Raw genomic sequence first — 18418 nt, forward strand, 5'->3', positions numbered from 1 at the left:
ATCACACATAGAATTTAGCACTTTTCTGTCTTTACCCTTTAACGGAGTTAATATGCATAGTACAGTTCCAACAAATCTCCAATTCTGCATTTAGGTTGACTTGGAGGCTGACTTAAACAACAAAACACCTCTGATCTCCTGAATTTTCAGAAAGGACATTATTTTGAAGGTCCAATAAAACTTACACAAACGGATCATCAGCAAATTGTTTCCCCCTTGAGGCAACATTTTTAAAAGCTAGTTTTCTTAACCTATGTAGTTTAATAATAGGGATAATTAAGACTTGCAGAGAGAACAAAAAGAATAGTAATTCATAAAAAGTAGCTTTTGTCTTTAACACTACTATTTCACCCCGAAAGATCAGGTGTAACTGCTTTATTTCCAGTTCTTTACTTTTACTTATGGAAAAATGATAGCATAAATCCAACCTTCGTTTCATTAAGACCAACCTCTCCCCACTATAACTCACAAAAACAGACAACCTTTTCTAACTCTACAAGATTTGTGTCCACCAGAACACAAAATGCATTAATATTTATTTCACTCAGACATACAGCAAGCAGATTGCCAAAGATTCAAGCTCTGGAAAACATCAGCTAGTCACACAATGTATTCTTACGCCCTAATCCAATGCAATGAAAGCCATGGATATGGGATGCAAGAAGAAGTTAGTATATACACTTCACAGATATTTATCTTCTTAAGCCTTACTCAGGAATTACAGCCACTCTTAATAAAGAGTGTGATAGCCTCATCTCCCAACATTAACCTATTCCCCAGTGGACAGTCACAAATGAGTATTAGCTGCTTGTGTTAGGAGAAAGAGAAAAAAAAATCTGCTCTTCACCACTAACATTTTAATGGGAATAAAAGGTATGAAAATATAATACCTCTGATATCAACCAATCATATATTATTTCTACTGTTTTAGTTCTTCCTCCTCCTACTCTTTCTCATGCTAAAAACAGCAGAAAAGACAAAAACAGACAAGAGGGAAAAGGAAGCAAGATGGCAGAGAAGCCTCAGGGCAGGAAATTGCTCTGTAATTAGAAGAGGAGGATGGGAGTATGAAATGAAAAGTAGCAAACTAGCAGAAGACAAATACCACTGGTAGGCCAAAATCTGAAATCAAATCTATACTCTAAAATAAAATTCAGGATTACCATGCTGCTCACAGATTCTTGTGATTTTTCACATTGGTGTGCAGTTTATTACAACAGAAGATACAACACTTAAGTTTGTGATCCTAACAGTTGTCACTGCCCACTACAGTTGCAGAAGAACTGTGGAATCAGCCTTGTAGGTCTTCAATCAGCATGACCAGAGCGTACATTGTGTCTTTGTCACAGGATGCACCAAAACTGTCTGTTTGTATAGCTCTTTCAAATAATCAACAAGCAAAACGAGTCTAGCCCAGCTTTATAACACATTAATTTAGCCCTAAAAGCTCTAAGGGAAGGATAAGCCTTTTACAAATGTGAGAATGAGAACAGAAATTTCCATTGATTCAAGGCTACATATTTTATGAGTTCTGGTGGTCCAAGTTGACATAGTTAAATCTGTCATGTCTGAAAGAAGTCATGTGATAAATGCAAACTTTACAACATGCCTTGAAAATTAGCTACTAAAAATTACGTATCAAGATTCCTTTTAACATATCAGCAAAGGATTATACTATATTAACAATATTACCAAAAAGGTAAACTTACTGTTCTGGTTTATCCAGAAGCTTCAGTTCCTCCTCTTTTGAAGTCTGATAATATTGCTTGATTTTCTCCAGTTCATCCTTTTGTGCTCTCTGAGTGAATTAACATAAAGTAATTAATAACAAATTAATAAATTACTAATTTACCTGTTTGTCTGCAAGTAACAATTACATTTTTTATTGGGAAACATTTAGACTATGCAAAAGAGTCAGGCGTAAAGATCCATGATAAATTCCTTCAGTGCCTTGCAGTGCCATTTACTACCAACAGCCACAAAGCAGGGCATCCTTGTAGAGCACAGCACTGCAAATATTGCTATAGGATGCTTCACGCAGTTTAGGCCAGAGAGCTAGGTGTGACATCTCTACAGTCAAGTGCAAACATATTCTTTCATGCTCCTTCAGTCACACAGTTCGTGAAGGTTATATACTTAGTCTACAGAGCAACTTTGGTAAGGACAGCAATGCAGTAGCCTGAGTTAACTGTTCTAGCCACTTAGATCTTGAATGAGAAAAATTCATCATGTTAGCATAACATAGGCCTTAAGTAAGGACAGTATTTTTCAGGCTGTTCAGGAAAGAACACTGCTATGCCTTTTGTTACATTTTAACCCGATTCCAAAGGCACTCCACTGTTTTAAATTTCTGAGATTTAAGAACGAAGCCAGTAAGAGAAATAAGCATGTCAATGGCTATTTTATGTTACCTATTTTATTACTGTTAAATTCCCTAAAGACTTTTTCTACATAATGTCTCTAGTCTAAAATGACAACATAAAATAAAGCTTTACTTACTCTGTGTCTGAAATACTATGGTGATTAACCACAGCTTTACTCCAGCTTACTTACATTTTCATAGAGTGCTTCCAGTGTTTCCAGATCTACTACAGAGTCATCAACACACAGTATAGCTGTATAGAATACAATCACAAATTAGATGCTAGAAAACATACTTAAGATTTCAATTCTGTTTCCTGAGAAATGTACTAAAGAGATCTGACCTAGCTAAAGGACACATTTGTATTCAGCTAATATTTTATTATTTTCTGCATTTTATTTTTGTTCTGACTTCAAGTCACAGCACTCACACAAGAACTAACTATAAACTGTCTCAGGAGAATGGAGTTCTATTTTTCCCCTACAGTATACTTGGCAGTCAAACAGGACCTGCCAGGGACCCAGCTGATTGCGTAGCTGGTCAGGCAGGAGAACATGAGAACTGATACCAGACAATGAACAGCACAGATTTCGTTGTAGCTTAGAAGGCTAGATAGGAAGGAATTGAGAGTTAGGATATTCAGGTCTCTCTATGTGCATGGGAGACCAGGGAGATACGAAAACAGTGAGATCTCCTTGTCTTGGGGCTAGCAATCTTGGGAAGCAGATAGGCAAACCAACTTCCAAGATTTGCAAGTTGCAAATTTGCAAGCACAAAAAGATTGTGCTACAGATTTTTAAGGTATCTCCATAGAGCAGCTAATGTTTGAGTTAGTTTTATCCACTAGAAAACTACCCACATGACAATTTTCAGATAAATACTTTCAAATATCACACAGAGACATGTAAAGTATACTCTGCAATGACTAATTTTGCCTCATTACCAAAAACGAAAAGTCTCAAAATGTTTCCTATCTTAGTTCCAAATATTACTACGTTTGGAATGTACGGCATTAGGTGTTTCCAACATTTGCAAATGACATTACAATTCAGACAATGTATTTGGACTCTTCTGAAAATGAAATAGGATTGGTTCACAGCACTTTCTAATGCTCTCCACTGTTAAATTGCAGTAAGCGAAGAGATGCACTTTGGATGTTTAATTTTTCTGAAACCAGCATTTCATCAAGATTCATAATGGGACGGGGCACAATTTCTGAACTCCTGACTTCTGTTTAAATGTTACTGGGAACATTAATCCCAAATGAATCAAGCTTAAGGCTTCTACCAATTTTCCACATAACCAGTGACTCATCATTAGCTAGTACCTGACAACTTTTAATTTCAACTGTATTATACTTCTTCAAAGGAAACCTGATTGCTTGCGAATTTAGAAGATTTTAAAAGCTCTTGCTGCATTTGCAATCCATGACTGAAAGGGCCAAGGCGCACATCTTTAAATAATTATTTAAAAGTAATAAGCTTTCGCCTGCTCTTCCACCTACCCCATGATTTTACATTGTGAAATTAACCAGCAGGCTAGTAAATTTTCTCTGTGGCAGGCTAATTAATTTTATTAAAAGGTCCAACGACATTTAGAATGCTTTAAAATTTTGCCTGTCAATTATGATTCCATCTGTTGACATTACACCTTGGTTAGAAGTAAAGAATTATACGGAAGAAGACAGTATCAGTGAAAAAAAGTAATTTTGTCCTATTGGAAAGATTCAAAAAAAGCTCAAGAGTGTAACCAAATATCAAGCCTGAACAACTGAGCTTGACAAAAATCTTTGTTTAAAGAAAAATCATTAGGGATTGAATCTATGAGATCATCTCTTGGCTCTTCCAGGATAGTTCCATCAGTTGGAGTTGCATTATCTTCTGTATTATCCAATGAAATGTCAAAAAAGAACCTAAGAGATTGGAAAATCTATTGGAAAATTGGTTTCACAGTTTAATATATTTAATTGTTAAGATTTTAAAATACATATATTGAGTTCAAAAACTTCCCCTTGTGGTTTCATCTTATTTTGGAATATTCCAAGATCTGCTTACAAGGAAAAAATTGTCTAGACTTATCTAGAAAAGCAACTTATTGAAGGTAATTTGCAGTCGCACTAGAAATGCAAAACATACAACTAATAGTAGATTTTTTCAGGTACAGAACTATTAAAATGACAGAAAGTAGTTTGAAAAAAGAACACTTTAACAAGAACATCAAGATTTGCACATATAACTGGAATTTTCAGTCAGAGATTTGTCACAGAAAAGGCCCCAAAACTACAAAGTGATTTTTAATGCTGTATTTTCTTACCCATGTTTCTGTACTCAACCCCAGTTCTAACAAATCAGCATTGTTTTGAAGTGACATGATAAACCAAATGTTTGAAATTAAACTAATAAAATATGGTCCTGATAAAGGACCACATTTTTAACAGAACTAATAATAATCAGTGTTAAGAGACATTAACACGAATTGTTTTCTCTTTTAGACAAATATGTGATTGTATAAAAGTACCAAGAAAATATTTTCTGATTTACTTGCTATACAACCTATCCTGCTATTGTTGTCAATGTCTATGCAGACAGGCTGCAGTTAAAAATCTAGCTTTATTACTCAAGTCAATGATAGCTGGTCATCTTAGGATGTTAATGTATGTAGAGACACACTCCCAGAAAGTCAGAAGTACTGCCAAAATCCACACACACTCCTTTATTTCATCTTTAGGTATTTAACATCTTTGTCCTTATATCTTTTTTTATTCACACTGATAGAACTTAATGCCACACGCGCTTGGAGCAGAAGACAAAAATGAAAACATGTAAAATTATGAAGATTGGTCAATTTTTTTTAAAAAGAGCATTGATTTTGAAAAGCTGGAAGAAATCCCCAAAATCACAGGTGTCTTAGTGTTCTTCATATTTTTAAAATATGGCATGTGCAATACATTCACAGTATGTTGTGCAAATTAACTTGAATTGGGGCAGCTGAAAAAACCCCATTACACCAGATCAAAGAAACTAATTATTTACTTTTTACTTAGTTACAAGGAACAAAAGCTTCTTAATTTTTCTGTGAAAAACAAAACCCAGTTTTAATCACACGTATATTAACATTATTAAAATGAATAAAAACCATGATAAGTTTTACAAAATGCTCTTCCTGATGCAGTGAATTTAACAATGATACTTTATCGCATTGACTCTCATTATACCAAGACTCACGTAAGTGTAAGTAATATAGATGAAGTATCATAAATCTACAAAAGAGGCTCCAAAACAATTAATAGCTATTACAATATCAATCATCATCGGTGGTTTTTACTTTTATCTTGCTTTCTAGTTAGCTGTCTTCCTTACACTGTCAGTTCAGTTAGAATATTTCACCTACACCTCACAATATGTTGAAAGGAAGTAGACTCATGCTGTGAAAAGCTGGTAATTTTATTGGGTTCCTCTACCTTTAAAAAATCTGTTACTTGGCCAAGTCTGGTTTCTGAGATCCTTTTTTGCAGGGAAATTGAGGCAAACATTTTTATGTGGCGTATGGTGTCTGCTCACAACAAGAAGAATTTATATACACAAGGATCATTAGTGCAGGGTTGCACCCATTAGGATATAATAACCGTCAGCTAGGACAAAAAACAGATCAGCATCATGCATTCAAACTAACAGGCACACATAAAAATACTTGCCAACTACATTTCACATACTAAGAGTATTGCTTCGAATATAAACTTGTACCAAAGCTTTTTATAACAGACTTGCTTTTTAAAAATGAATCTAACTGTAAAAAACAGATTCCCTGCTGTACATATTTTTCACATGCTCTGTTTTACCACTTGAAAAATGTAAACCAAAGAACAGCTGAGAATTTAAAGCATACTGTGTGCAGTCTACATACAACTGTAGAACTTAAGAGGTTAAGTATGAAAATGATACTCCTCTCTTCTTAACCAGCTTAAATACCAACAGTCTTAAGGCTGACTCTGATATACAGCCTCACTCCTACTAAACACATTTTGGCAAAATCAGGATTTAATTCCTGCTGACAGAGCTTACATATACTCAGCAGTATCAAACCACTTAATGTGACAATTAAACTATGAAATATGAAACACTCACCTTAACTGCTCCCTAATGATAAAATCAAAATATGTTATTTAAATAAAAAGAATTTGCCAAAGGTACATTTATTTGATCTGGAAGCACATTATTGTTTTATGTAGTACATTCTGCTGAGTAAGGCTTGACTTCATTGGAACATGAAGTCTGTCACTGGGAAATCTAAATTAGATTGTGACTGATCTAGTCAACTAAAAAATGACAATGATTGTTAAATACAACTCCCTACTTGGCAAAACTGCCTAAAATATCCAAATCACTCTGGTTTACTTCTGAGAAATTGATATGTTCTAAACTGTTTAAAGGCTTTCTCCAGGATTTAACTATTGCGCAAGACAAAAAATATTAAAATATACATTACAAAGAAGCACCATGGGTACAACATAGATTCAGAAGACTAAGAAAGCTCAACTGCTGCAAGAAGTCACAAGCAAAAGACTCTGGCACTAGTGTTAACCTACTCACATCAGGCTGGACGCCCAAGGCAGATTCACAAAAACATATGTTGTGAATTTTCCAGAACAAAGAAAAAAACTTTTAAAGAAAATTGTTTCCCATCTTCTAAGATGGGTATGCAGCTATCTCTATACTTCATGCATAATATACAGTATATATATAGAGTGCATACATGTAACATTCTGTGTAGGCGGAAAAGTCACACAACTTTGGAACAACAGTTTTTAAACTTTTATAATCTATACTTCCATCTTGCAAAGTATTTTAGTTGAAACCCGAACAAAACTCTTTTCATATAGTGCAAGTAAGAAATATTCCAAAGCGTTTAACCAGAAGTATTTCCAAAATATAATAGAGAAAGGAGCTGTGAAACTATTTGTGCTGCATGATATAACTAAAACACAAACTGCGATTCAGAAATTCTGAGCACACTGAGGTCTGCAGATTAGAGTTGCTTTGGAATAGTTCGCCTTATACATATAAAATGTAGTCTTTCAGATGCTATGAAAAGTGCCTGGTTATCAATGATACCGTTCTCTAAAATTTACATGTGCCATACACCATAAATTGCACTGAGACAATGCAACCTATTTATATAACTTCTATGGCCTCTCTTTAGAGGAAGACCACATAGAAATCCCTGGATGATTAGAAAGATAATATAGAACTAGAATGATTATTGGACTGATCATCAGTCTGGGTAAGCTAATCTGCTGCTCACATTCTTCCAATTATTTACTCTAATATGTGGACAATGGAGGGTAAATCACAAAGTTGGAGAAGACCAATCAAACACTTTTCAACCGGTTGATGACATTGTACAATAGTATAACTGTGTCCTTTCTAGAAAGTTGGTCTCCTCCTACAATGCCACGCAAAAAAAAAAATTGATGCATAATGGCATGACAGTTATTTGCATTACTTGCCATCAGAATATCATTACTGTGACACTATAATAAAAGTATATTCCACAACCAAGGAGCAATCAAAAAAACCACCAACAATGAAAGTGAATCTACAAAAGCAGATGGTGTGACCCAAGCCTTTTAACAAAATCCATTCTAATCTATCCCATCTAAGTATGATCAGATATATTTCTCTAATTTTTTCAAAGCTTAATGTGCCCCTGCATAGAAAATTTACTCTGTTGGTGAACACAAAAATGTTCCAAATGCACAATAAACATACCAAGTCCCCATACATGCTACTACAGGTTGACCAGTGCCACTCTGATTTAATAAATGGACTCTCAGACATTATATTTACTTGCTTAAAATCTAGGAAACAAAAAAAACCCCACCTAAATTAGCATTAAAAGTAGTCTCAATGCCAAGGAACAGCGTTAAATTCACCCTCTTGCCACATAGGCTAAGTTCTGTCAGCATTGCAGTGCTATAGTGTTAAACCCTTGCCTTGGTAAATGTACTAGCAAAGCCTGCGGCTGTTCTAGTAGAGTAGTATGGCACTTTATTGCCACATAGAGTGCAATAAGCTATAAAGTGTGCATCTGGTGTGATCTACTGCATCTCAGATTTGGTCCCAAGGAAAATACACCAACTATGAGATCACCTAGTTTATGCTTCCTGATGGAAATCAGGGACATTAGACAGCTAACTATTTCCAGCAACGTACAGAAGCAGAATTTCTGGTGTCCCAAAAATTCAGTGGCAAAATGTAGGTATTATGGAGGTAGGGAGGGATTTGGGAGAATCACTCTTTTGGACATGGGCTTTTACATTTTCTCTGCATCCTTTTTTCTGTAACTAAAACTTCTTTTTTCATCTGGGCTGCGCCACAATTTTGCCAGTTTACTCTTGAACAAAGATCTCAGTAGCTTATGAGGAGCCAGCACAGATGACATAGGCTGCAAAGAGTATTATTACGTGTTTTCCAGTATACTGCTGTTGCTAGCTACTACACTGGGAACTGCCTGAGCGGCTGGAATGTTATCCTGTAAAAAGTTGGGACCGGTGCCCACAGAGGGTCTTTGCATACTGTCATAATCAGCATTTCCCATTACAAACAGCACTGAAACACCTCACTGTGGAGTGAGTTGTAATATTTCAACAGCAAAGCCACACAAGAAGTCTTGAGCCACAAGCCTGTCTCTCAAGCTGTAATATTTCAGGTGAACAGTGACAGGCAAAGACAGAAGTGCATTGATACAAAATGGAGATAACTTCTCTAAGTGTGTAGTCTTAAAGCATGTTCCTTACCTAACAGCTGATCCCCACTAGTCCTCATCTTTTCTTTAGAAAGGTTTTAAAAAAATGCAGAGAAGACGCCTTGAAAATCATGTCAAAGCTATGAACAATTTGATTATTGCTATTTGATTTTTAAATACAAACACAGATCCTATATAGCACATTAAGACAGACAGACTTTCTGTCTTCTTCTTCTGCTCAGGAAATGAATATTTATAGCGGTCTAATCAGAAACTATATTACTCTCTTCAGAACTAGATTCACCAATAAAATTTGCTAGTGTTCTCAGAACATTACAGCACCCAGGATTTCTTCTCCTCTTCCACCTACCAAAAAGCTCAGTACTAGGACAGGTGCAGCACCATAGTATTAACTTTCCCTCTGCATCACAGAATACCAACAGTAGCCAAAATAATTATTCAGTTTTACATTGTCTTCTCCCTAGGCCATACTCAGATACAGCATGAATTTAAACTTATCTGCAAAGGATGAACTTCACTTTCTCAAACATGTGTGGGAGATTCCCTTCCTGAAGTGTGGTAGCTGGCTTATTATCAAATGCAAAGTGAAACATCTGGGTGCCAGATATGGTCACTTGCTTGTTTTGCACTGCTAAGCTGTCTACAGACTATGCTGCCAAGCTATTTACTTTAATTTGAGAGGGTAATCCTCTAGATGCAGCAATCTCACACTACTTTAAAGAAGGGTGTAATTTTTCTTGTGATTACTCTTGTTTTGTCTTCTCTACAATTTTGCATGCATCTGTATGCATAGGGCAGTTCATTTGAGTACAGTTTTTCTACATCTGTATTTCTGTATTCTGGTACTTAAGGCAGAGTAACCAGTTCACTATACACAGACAGTAAATTCATTTGTACGTGGCTTTTCAACAAACACGGTCAGAAAAAATTGAAATAAAATTAGACACCTTTTTTTTTTTTCCTCCATTTTGACTTTGATTTTCTTCAAGTTTCTCCACTTTTTGTTGCAAGCTGCCAAAGATCATTAACTTTTCTCTTCCCTGTCTTCCACATACTGAACTATGCAATGGAAATTGGCTTGGAAAAAGGGATGAGTGCTTAATTTTCATGTTTCTTAGAGTAATTTTCATGTTTCTTTCTCACGTAAATTCACTTTGTTTAAAAAAAAGAACTTTGACATTCATCACCCCATGATCCTACGCTTTTTGGTTAGGTGTTGTCATGAGCTATTTAGCTTATTATGATATTTTTTTCATCCAGTATGTCTATAGCGGTCTTCAAAGAATTTGTCTGCTGATAGACAGGACTGCACACAGATTTAAATTAAACAAAATACTAGGGGATAAACACACACTAAAAGAGAAACAAGCATAATTCTACTGTTGTCTTCATTGCACTATGCATTTCTAAAGATCCTCTCTACAGAACAGATGCTCTCCCAGAGTTTCGTGAACTGTTGTGTTTTTTTTTCCCCAGATAGTCTCTGCACACAGACCTTGATTAGAATCTCTCATCCTGTTTGTTAATATATTTTAAAAAAAGTTCCACTAACAGCATTCCCAAATCCTGTTTGTATCTCCTAGCTGTTTCCATAAGCAAGAGGCAGCATATCTTATTGCCGCCTTGAGCAACACATGTGGTGACAGGCCAGTCATTTGCTACCTCAGAATAGAGAGGGTGATGAGTTATAAACTTTCCTTCAGTGACAGCACTTGTTTTGGTGTCTCTCTTCTACCAATACTCAAATTTTCATTAAACGTGTAGGACTACATTAGCTATGTCTACAACTGCAAGTAGTGAAGTCTTTCGAAATGGATTTGTAGACAGCAACAGTTGGTACTGGGGATCCAGTGCTCACACTATACACATTTCAGGGAGTTTTAACTACCTCTCATCTGATCCTGCAGAATTTAAAGCCTGCTATAGGTGGAGACTGCTGGTGTGCTCCTAAAGCGCATCTTCTCACTTAATTTGATTCTGAAGGATGTTTGTGCACTCTGAGACTGCTCTACATTGCTCTGCAATGCAAACACTGCAAAGGGGACAACTGGTAGATTTGACTAAAAAGTGCACTGCTAATCCAAGCTAAAATGCTAGTGTATACATACCCAAACATTTGGCATTATTTTCTCTTAAATTTGGTATAAATTGTCCAGAGGGTTTCAAAAGCTATAGAAGCACAGCAAACGACAGATAGACAGACAGACAGATGTTCTATTTTAGTAGAACATCATGGCATGGAAAACAAAAAGTCATGAAAACATCTTTGAAGATATTTAAGAATACTACCCAGTATTTATAATACAGCTGCTATCCTACCCTATTCTGTCATAATTCCTGCCAGCAAATTATTCAGACCTTTAGTAACAGCAGTTTTTTTCCATCACATCACATTCTGATACCTTTCACACAATACTGGCAGGCACAAAGTTATTCCTTCTTTTTGTTGTTTCCCTCCATCCCAAGAGACATCTGTAAGCCCTTGTGCTTTTAAAGTGCTAGATGCTCAAAGGCTCTTCTGAAATTAATAATAATCAATGCCAGCAGCATCTCAACACCCTACCCAGTATTTGCATGTGATGGAGGGAAAACAATAGCAGAAAGGAGACATTAACTTGAATTCTTCCAGCAGTTGTGTTTTAAATGGTGAATATTTTCCTTTTTTTAATGTGAAAAAGAAATAAACAATATTCTTAAACAATATCTTTTTAAATCCAGAACATAAGCAGAATCTGAATTACCCCAGTGTTCTGAAAATCTGTGTTTCTCTACAGTTGTATTGGCAAACAAATAATTTCTAGCAATAATGGAATTTATACACTGAGTAGCCCTACACTTTGAAAAATGCCATCCAGTAATCATCTTTCTGATTGCTATGTGGTAGCTGCATCAGTTTGGGATGTGCTCCCAAACTGATGTGCTTTTATACTGCTAATGAAAAATTTAAACATTCAAGAAATACTGACTGCATGTTTGAAGCCCAAAAGATTTATATATAAGCCCTCCATTTAATTTTTGTCAGTGGAGGACTTAAGAAAAAAGAGGGAACTGTAGGGGAGGGATAAGAAACAGTTTTGAGAAAACACTGTACTGAAAATGATATGCAAATTGAAACAGTACAGAAGGAGTTGTACCTACATTCAATTCTGATTATTTAGGTGAAACTTTTATATACACTGGAAAATAATGGAAGAATGATTCTCCTGATAACTTAAGGAGGACTGCATTCAAAGCACATTCTGTAATATACGAAATTCTCTGAAGGGGGCTATGAGAAAATGTCCATGCCGATATGATACATTAAGTGTAAGAAACACTTACCTTGTTGAATATCCTTCATCTCCAGGTGCAAACTGGATATTAAAATTCCTACAGTTTGAGACCGTTTTCCATCCAACAATTTGATAATCTAGAAAGATGATGCAAAATGATCTGAGATAAAATGAACACTCTACGAATGATTCACTCACATTAATGACAGAAGTTAATTTGTGAATTCAACTCAATGTCCCCCCAAACATCAAACCTTTTTATTATTTAAATGTGGTAGTGAGACCTTCATCTTTATGCTCTGCAACTTAACAAACAGCTGATAAATGTAAGCTTGAATTCTCACCAGGTCTAGTAAAGAACATCACCTCTTACTTGTAGGATGCTATTAAGAAGAAAAAAAAAGGCACATAAAATATTTATTCTGGAATATACTTTTTCCCCCTTCTTAAGGTGATAAGGTCAGAACTATTTAAGACACACTGAGTATATCACAAGCTCCTTAGTTTGTCTGCTAGTTTATATTTCACTGTGAACATTTAAGTCTTTTTGACAAAGGATCAATTCCTGACCAAGGAGAATTGGAAAATTGTCTTCTTATGCCCTATCAACACTCTTTCTGGAACACTAGGGACTACTGAAAGGATTTCTTTCATTCTTGTCCGAGTGCGCTTCTTCCACACCTTGACACTTCACAAGGATTTGAGGATTTTGTTCACAATTTGGTTGACAGACACTTGTTAGTATAATATACTGACATTCAGATTGTAATCTTTTCAGATGTCGGGTGGGAAAGAGAAGAAAAAGGAAGAAAGGAAACTTTGAGGAAGTTATTTTGGCTGGTTGAAATTAGTGATACCAATGTGGATCAGTCCATAAATAGAGTAATGAAAAGTAAACAATCAGAATTCTAGAAGTGTAGTTCAGATGTCAGAAATGTCAAAAACAAACTTCCCACAACGTTCGGACTGTTGGTATTTGTGATTTTGATTTATGTCATAAGGAAGATATGACAGCAGCACATCTGAAAATGCAATACAGACATTAAGTTCTTCAAAGTAAGAATGTTCAGATCCAAGCATCTGGCTTACTTCATAGTGTTGATGAACAAATACTATTTAAATTACTAACTCATATGTAAAATCAAAACTAATAGCTAAGTTTCCCCTAATAACTAAGTTTTCCCTAAATTTATGTTCCTAGTATCTGAACAATATTTGATCTATGTGTCCAAATTTAATTTTAATAGTTGGGTGACACTAATATTTGGATAATTAATAATATTAAAAACTTTAAGTAATTGTTATCCCTTATCCCTGTAATATTCCTATAGATGCTCACTTTACAGACTGACCAAATTTACACTAACTCGAACAAACTTTTCTTACCTAAGTTTTATGGGATTTAGGAATATTTAACTGTTCAACTACTTAGTCATTCACCTACATAAAAGTAGATTTGTTGTTGAAAAACACAGGAAAAAGAGAAATGATAGTAACATTTTCACTTGAAAATCCAATGTTAGTTCTTCTTTATAGACTGCTGAAATTGGACAATAGATAAACAAATTGGAAGACATGTTGCCTTCAACAAAGATCTGACAGATATTTTATGTCCCTGTTGTAGGGACTCAATATTTAACGAAGTTATGTTAAAGTAGATGTTGCATATTTCTGCCAAAATGGGAAATAAAATTTATCCTGAGAGGTTTTTTCAGCCTATATGTAAAGCACGTTTGCCCGATATTAAGAAAGCAATACCATTCAAAGTGTTTTCTTCAAACGAGAAAGAATTCAGGCTCTTTATCTCCTGACTACACAAGCAGACAAGATGATTTGGCTACAAGTTACCATAAATGAATACCCTGTAAGCATCACATCCTGTTGACTGTGATTTTTCAGAGCAAATGTAAGTAACTGTTCAGCGTATCATGGTCATTTCTGAAGCTTTACATGAATATGCTGAACTTCGCAGCACATTAACTTCTTACAGGGATAATTACAGCCTTGAGAAGTATGCAATTTGTATAGCATTCACTGACCTCGAAGTTGACCTTGTTCAGGGGCAAATTCATAGGTTGTCATAAATCCCATTAGACATGCCTAGTTTGAGGCAAAACCTTTCCAGACTATATCTGCTGTAGACAATATGACATTTGAAATCATTCTATTAAAGTATTTCTAAGTGCTAATACATTCTCCAGATATGATCAAACTAGCTCACATTGCTAAGCAAGACTTCCTCCTTAAAAGATTAGTGAAAAAAATTTTAAAGACCCTGTATAATTTTAAAAGCTAAACCAGAGATTCACATTTTAAGATGGCCAACTAACTGTATGTTCACAAGCATTTGAGACAAATGTACACATGGTCACAATTACCAGGCATCAAACTAGACTCCGACTACCTGAAATAGCTTCAACTAACTGAAATGCGTAACTGAAGGCTAATATTTTATCCATTAGAGAGCAAAAATAGAGCAACAAGACAACAGAATAGCTTAAATTGGGCCTAAAACTACTCTAAAATCACAGCTGTAATGCTAAGTATTGCTTTTAGATGTTTAGATCCAAAGTGTAACTTGAAAGATTTTTGCAACAAAAATATATAATCAGTAGTAACACAGAGAACACGTTTTCAGAGATCTTAATTTTTTCCCGAATTAGAGTTATTCTGGGGAAGTCACTGACAGGGAATTAAATATGTGTGTGAAGTCCAGATGGAAAGGAGACACACAAAAATCAGCATTTTTTAAAAACCGTAAGGCAAATAAAACGGAAGTTTGTAAAGACTGTATTGAACTATTTAGTCTATGCTTTTAAAAGACAAATCACTGATCACCTCTCAGCATATTGGGACTTGCTTGTAGCTGGCAGTGACAGGTAAGCAGCTAAAATCCAGCTGACGCCAGCTGATGCTGCTATGCCAGCTGGCAGGGTTTGCCAGCTGTCTGCCACTCCTCCAGACTATGAATATATGACTGTAATGGATGCAGCATCTTCTGGCTTAATGACAATTCATTCAGTTCACTGATCCATAACATTATTTGCTCTATGTGGTGTTCCCTGACTATTTTTAAATGTTATTAAGTTAGTTGATTTGCTGTATGCAAGTGTCCCTTCTACTCCTTTCAAATATTTATCATCTAATTTAAAAGTGGAGACATACTGAACCTTGAATACATTCATCAATTATTCTGTCATTCCCATTAAAAGGTATTTCTCTAATGTAGCCAGAAATGTATTTCATTAAATATTACACAACAGACTTCACTGTTTTGTCTAACTGTAATGTCTACGTTCTGTCCAGGACACTTACTGGTGCTGAAATCTGAACAGATTCAGTTTACTTTAGTGATTAAAAGCTAAATCCTTCCTCCTGCTGGTGCATGGATTCTTTCCATAATATTTAAATTTATTGAGAGAAACCATAAGCTAAAAAGCTGTCCTACATATCACGGTGTTTCCCTCCATTCCCACTCATTAATTTTTATGCTGAAGTCAACAGCCTGGACCTGTAAGAAGTCTGCTGAAACCCTCTTCAAACAGAGGAAGAGTATCCTGCACAAGAAGTAACTAAGTACGCCCCTCAAGACATTCGACATAAACACCCTAAGAGTTACCAATGAAATCTCAGAAGCTAAGACTAGACATTATCTCTTCTATTCCTACTCAAAGGAGAGCCAAATTTAACTGTGTTTTTTTAATTATTATTTAACATGGATGAATCATAGCTTTATATTTTTTAAATATTTTTTTAAAATATTTTAGGAGACACGTAATTCTATTTGCAATCCTATTGGATGAAAACCCCCCGCTATTTTTAGCCTTTTGCTAAAGGACAAGCAAATAGCAATTTCTCAGGATAAAATAAGAGGTAAGAAATGAGCTAGTAAGGAAGTTATTTCAGTATCTTTAATCCTATCAAAACTGTAAAAACAAAACACAGCCACAAAGTAGATATTTACCCTTTATCAATACTTTCCATATCCTACATGACTTCACAGCTTTGTGGTAAACAAGGAAATGCCATATTCATTCTTCTCAGTACGGCACAAAAAATAAAAAGAAAGTGAGAGTGCCTCAGAAGAGCACGCACTAGAGTTTTACTACTTCTACTCAAGTTTGAACACTGTTTATTATCTTATGCAGACAGCTGAAGGCAGTCATTGTGTTTCAATCCTGCAAAGCTTCCAACGTTTTCTGCAATATCTGCCCTTCTTGCGGAAACACAAAATTCATTAATTGTAATTCCTCATTTAGTCAGATGGACAAAAAACTTGCTGACAGACATATCCCTTTCTGTTAAAAAAATGCAATTCACTCAAAATATTGACACTCTTCTTAAATGAGAACACATGTTAATAATTATATGAAGTCTGTTAGAGATAATAGACAACAGAAAAGCCATTATCTTTAATGTCCTCCTGTGTCTTTGAAATGATAATCATTGCACTAAAGGGCCAAAAATGATTGATGGACTTTCATTTGGAGCATACACCTGACACAAATTACTTGACATTTACTCTTTTTTTTTTTTTGTAGGATGAAGACAGAGTGGCATCACAAACATCCAACTATCCTGCTTCTTGAAAAAGTATAGAAGCATACTTGAGTTTTTGAGGATACTTGAGTTTTTGAGGATAAGTTCCTAATAAGTGCTCAAATATACTGGAAAAACTAATGCAACTTCAAAATATGTGTAAGTCCAGTGATGAAGCTACAGAACGCATATGGAATAAATCACAGCAAAAGAATGTTCTTTCCTAAATTACCTCTTTTTCAGGCTTACAGGGTATCACAGCTTAATAATGAATCATGTTTTGTATTTCATTCCAAAATATATGTCCTAGTTTTGCCTTTCTTCTATTTGGTATTACAAGAACATATTTCGGTTCTGCAAACAGGAAAGGGAGAACCTATGGCTTGAAAATAATTACATGTGCCTATCAGCTTGCATGGATCTGTACAGACCAGAAATGTTAATGGTTTAGAATGAATGAAAGCACAATTGTTTGCATGTAAAATTTTGGTTCTTCATCTGACACAGAAACATCTATGGAAGACTTTCAGAGTCCTTCAAGTTTTATTTTTATCTATTGAAAGCTGAGTTCTTTAGAAAACAAGCGATATTTGGTTTGGTTTGTTTCTTTGTTTGTTTTTCCCCAGAAAAATTGGTTAGAGTTCTAATATGCTAACTGGTTTCAGTACTCATTATTTTCATAAACAGCTATGGACCTTAATGGTACTGTACTGAATCTACTTACAGTTGAACATTTCTGATACATATAACTTTATAGTTGAAGTCCATTTACAATTTCACAAATATAACTTACAATATATTTTTCAAATAAAACATACATTCCTAGACAAATGCTTTAATGAGTGTTAGTACAATAGGTACAGAAATCATATGTCCAGAATGCTACAACTGAAATCTAAGTGTAAGAAAATATAGAAATTACGATGAAAACAGTCTAGATTAAGTTACATTTTCACAAGCATGTCAGTGATACTTTAAAAATAGGAGTTACAAATATGTCGTATTCAAAAGGCATTTAAAGTCTAAATGTCCAATAGACTCAATACCTAAATCGAAGTATGTACTAAAATAACCTGTGATTTCCAAGAATTTTCAAAATTTCCAAGAAGCTGTTAACTTCTAAGCAATTTTGAAAGTGGGACCAACTACGTGCATTTGAAAAGCTTAACTAAAGACCACAACACCTTACATGGCATAAATACTTTCAGATCCAATGTATATTGCCAAGCTGCATCATACCAGTGATTTACATATCTAGATTAAGCTAACCGTATTAGCCAAAACCAGAGAGAAATTTATTTGATTCATATTCAGGTGCTAATGAACTTCTTTATTTTTGTCCAGTAACTTCAACTTTGCCTGCTGCAAATTCAACCACTTCAGAACTATTGTAGGAAATAAATCCCACTATAGATTAGTTATCCATCTAGAGTCTCTGGGAAAATCAGGATGCAACTAATAGTCTGTTTTCCATTTCACA

At 35.0% G+C, this 18418-nt stretch overlaps 1 protein-coding gene across 2 annotated transcripts in view; it reads right to left on the bottom strand.

The window, feature by feature from the left end:
* The window catches only part of FMN1 (formin 1), a 178775-nt gene that overhangs the window by 63758 nt on the left and 96599 nt on the right, over window positions 1-18418 (bottom strand). For both annotated transcript variants that reach the window (XM_086462891.1, XM_086462892.1), the window contains 3 exons: window positions 12449-12536; window positions 2554-2615; window positions 1710-1798 (listed from right to left, as the gene is read on the bottom strand). In XM_086462891.1, coding sequence (XP_086319017.1) covers window positions 1710-1798; window positions 2554-2615; window positions 12449-12536 — 239 coding nt within the window. The remainder of the gene's footprint in view (window positions 1-1709; window positions 1799-2553; window positions 2616-12448; window positions 12537-18418) is intronic.

This window comes from Leptosomus discolor, chromosome 3 (genome assembly GCF_034619465.1).
Source record: "Leptosomus discolor isolate bLepDis1 chromosome 3, bLepDis1.hap2, whole genome shotgun sequence".
In the NCBI taxonomy this organism is placed as follows: domain Eukaryota; kingdom Metazoa; phylum Chordata; class Aves; order Leptosomiformes; family Leptosomidae; genus Leptosomus; species Leptosomus discolor.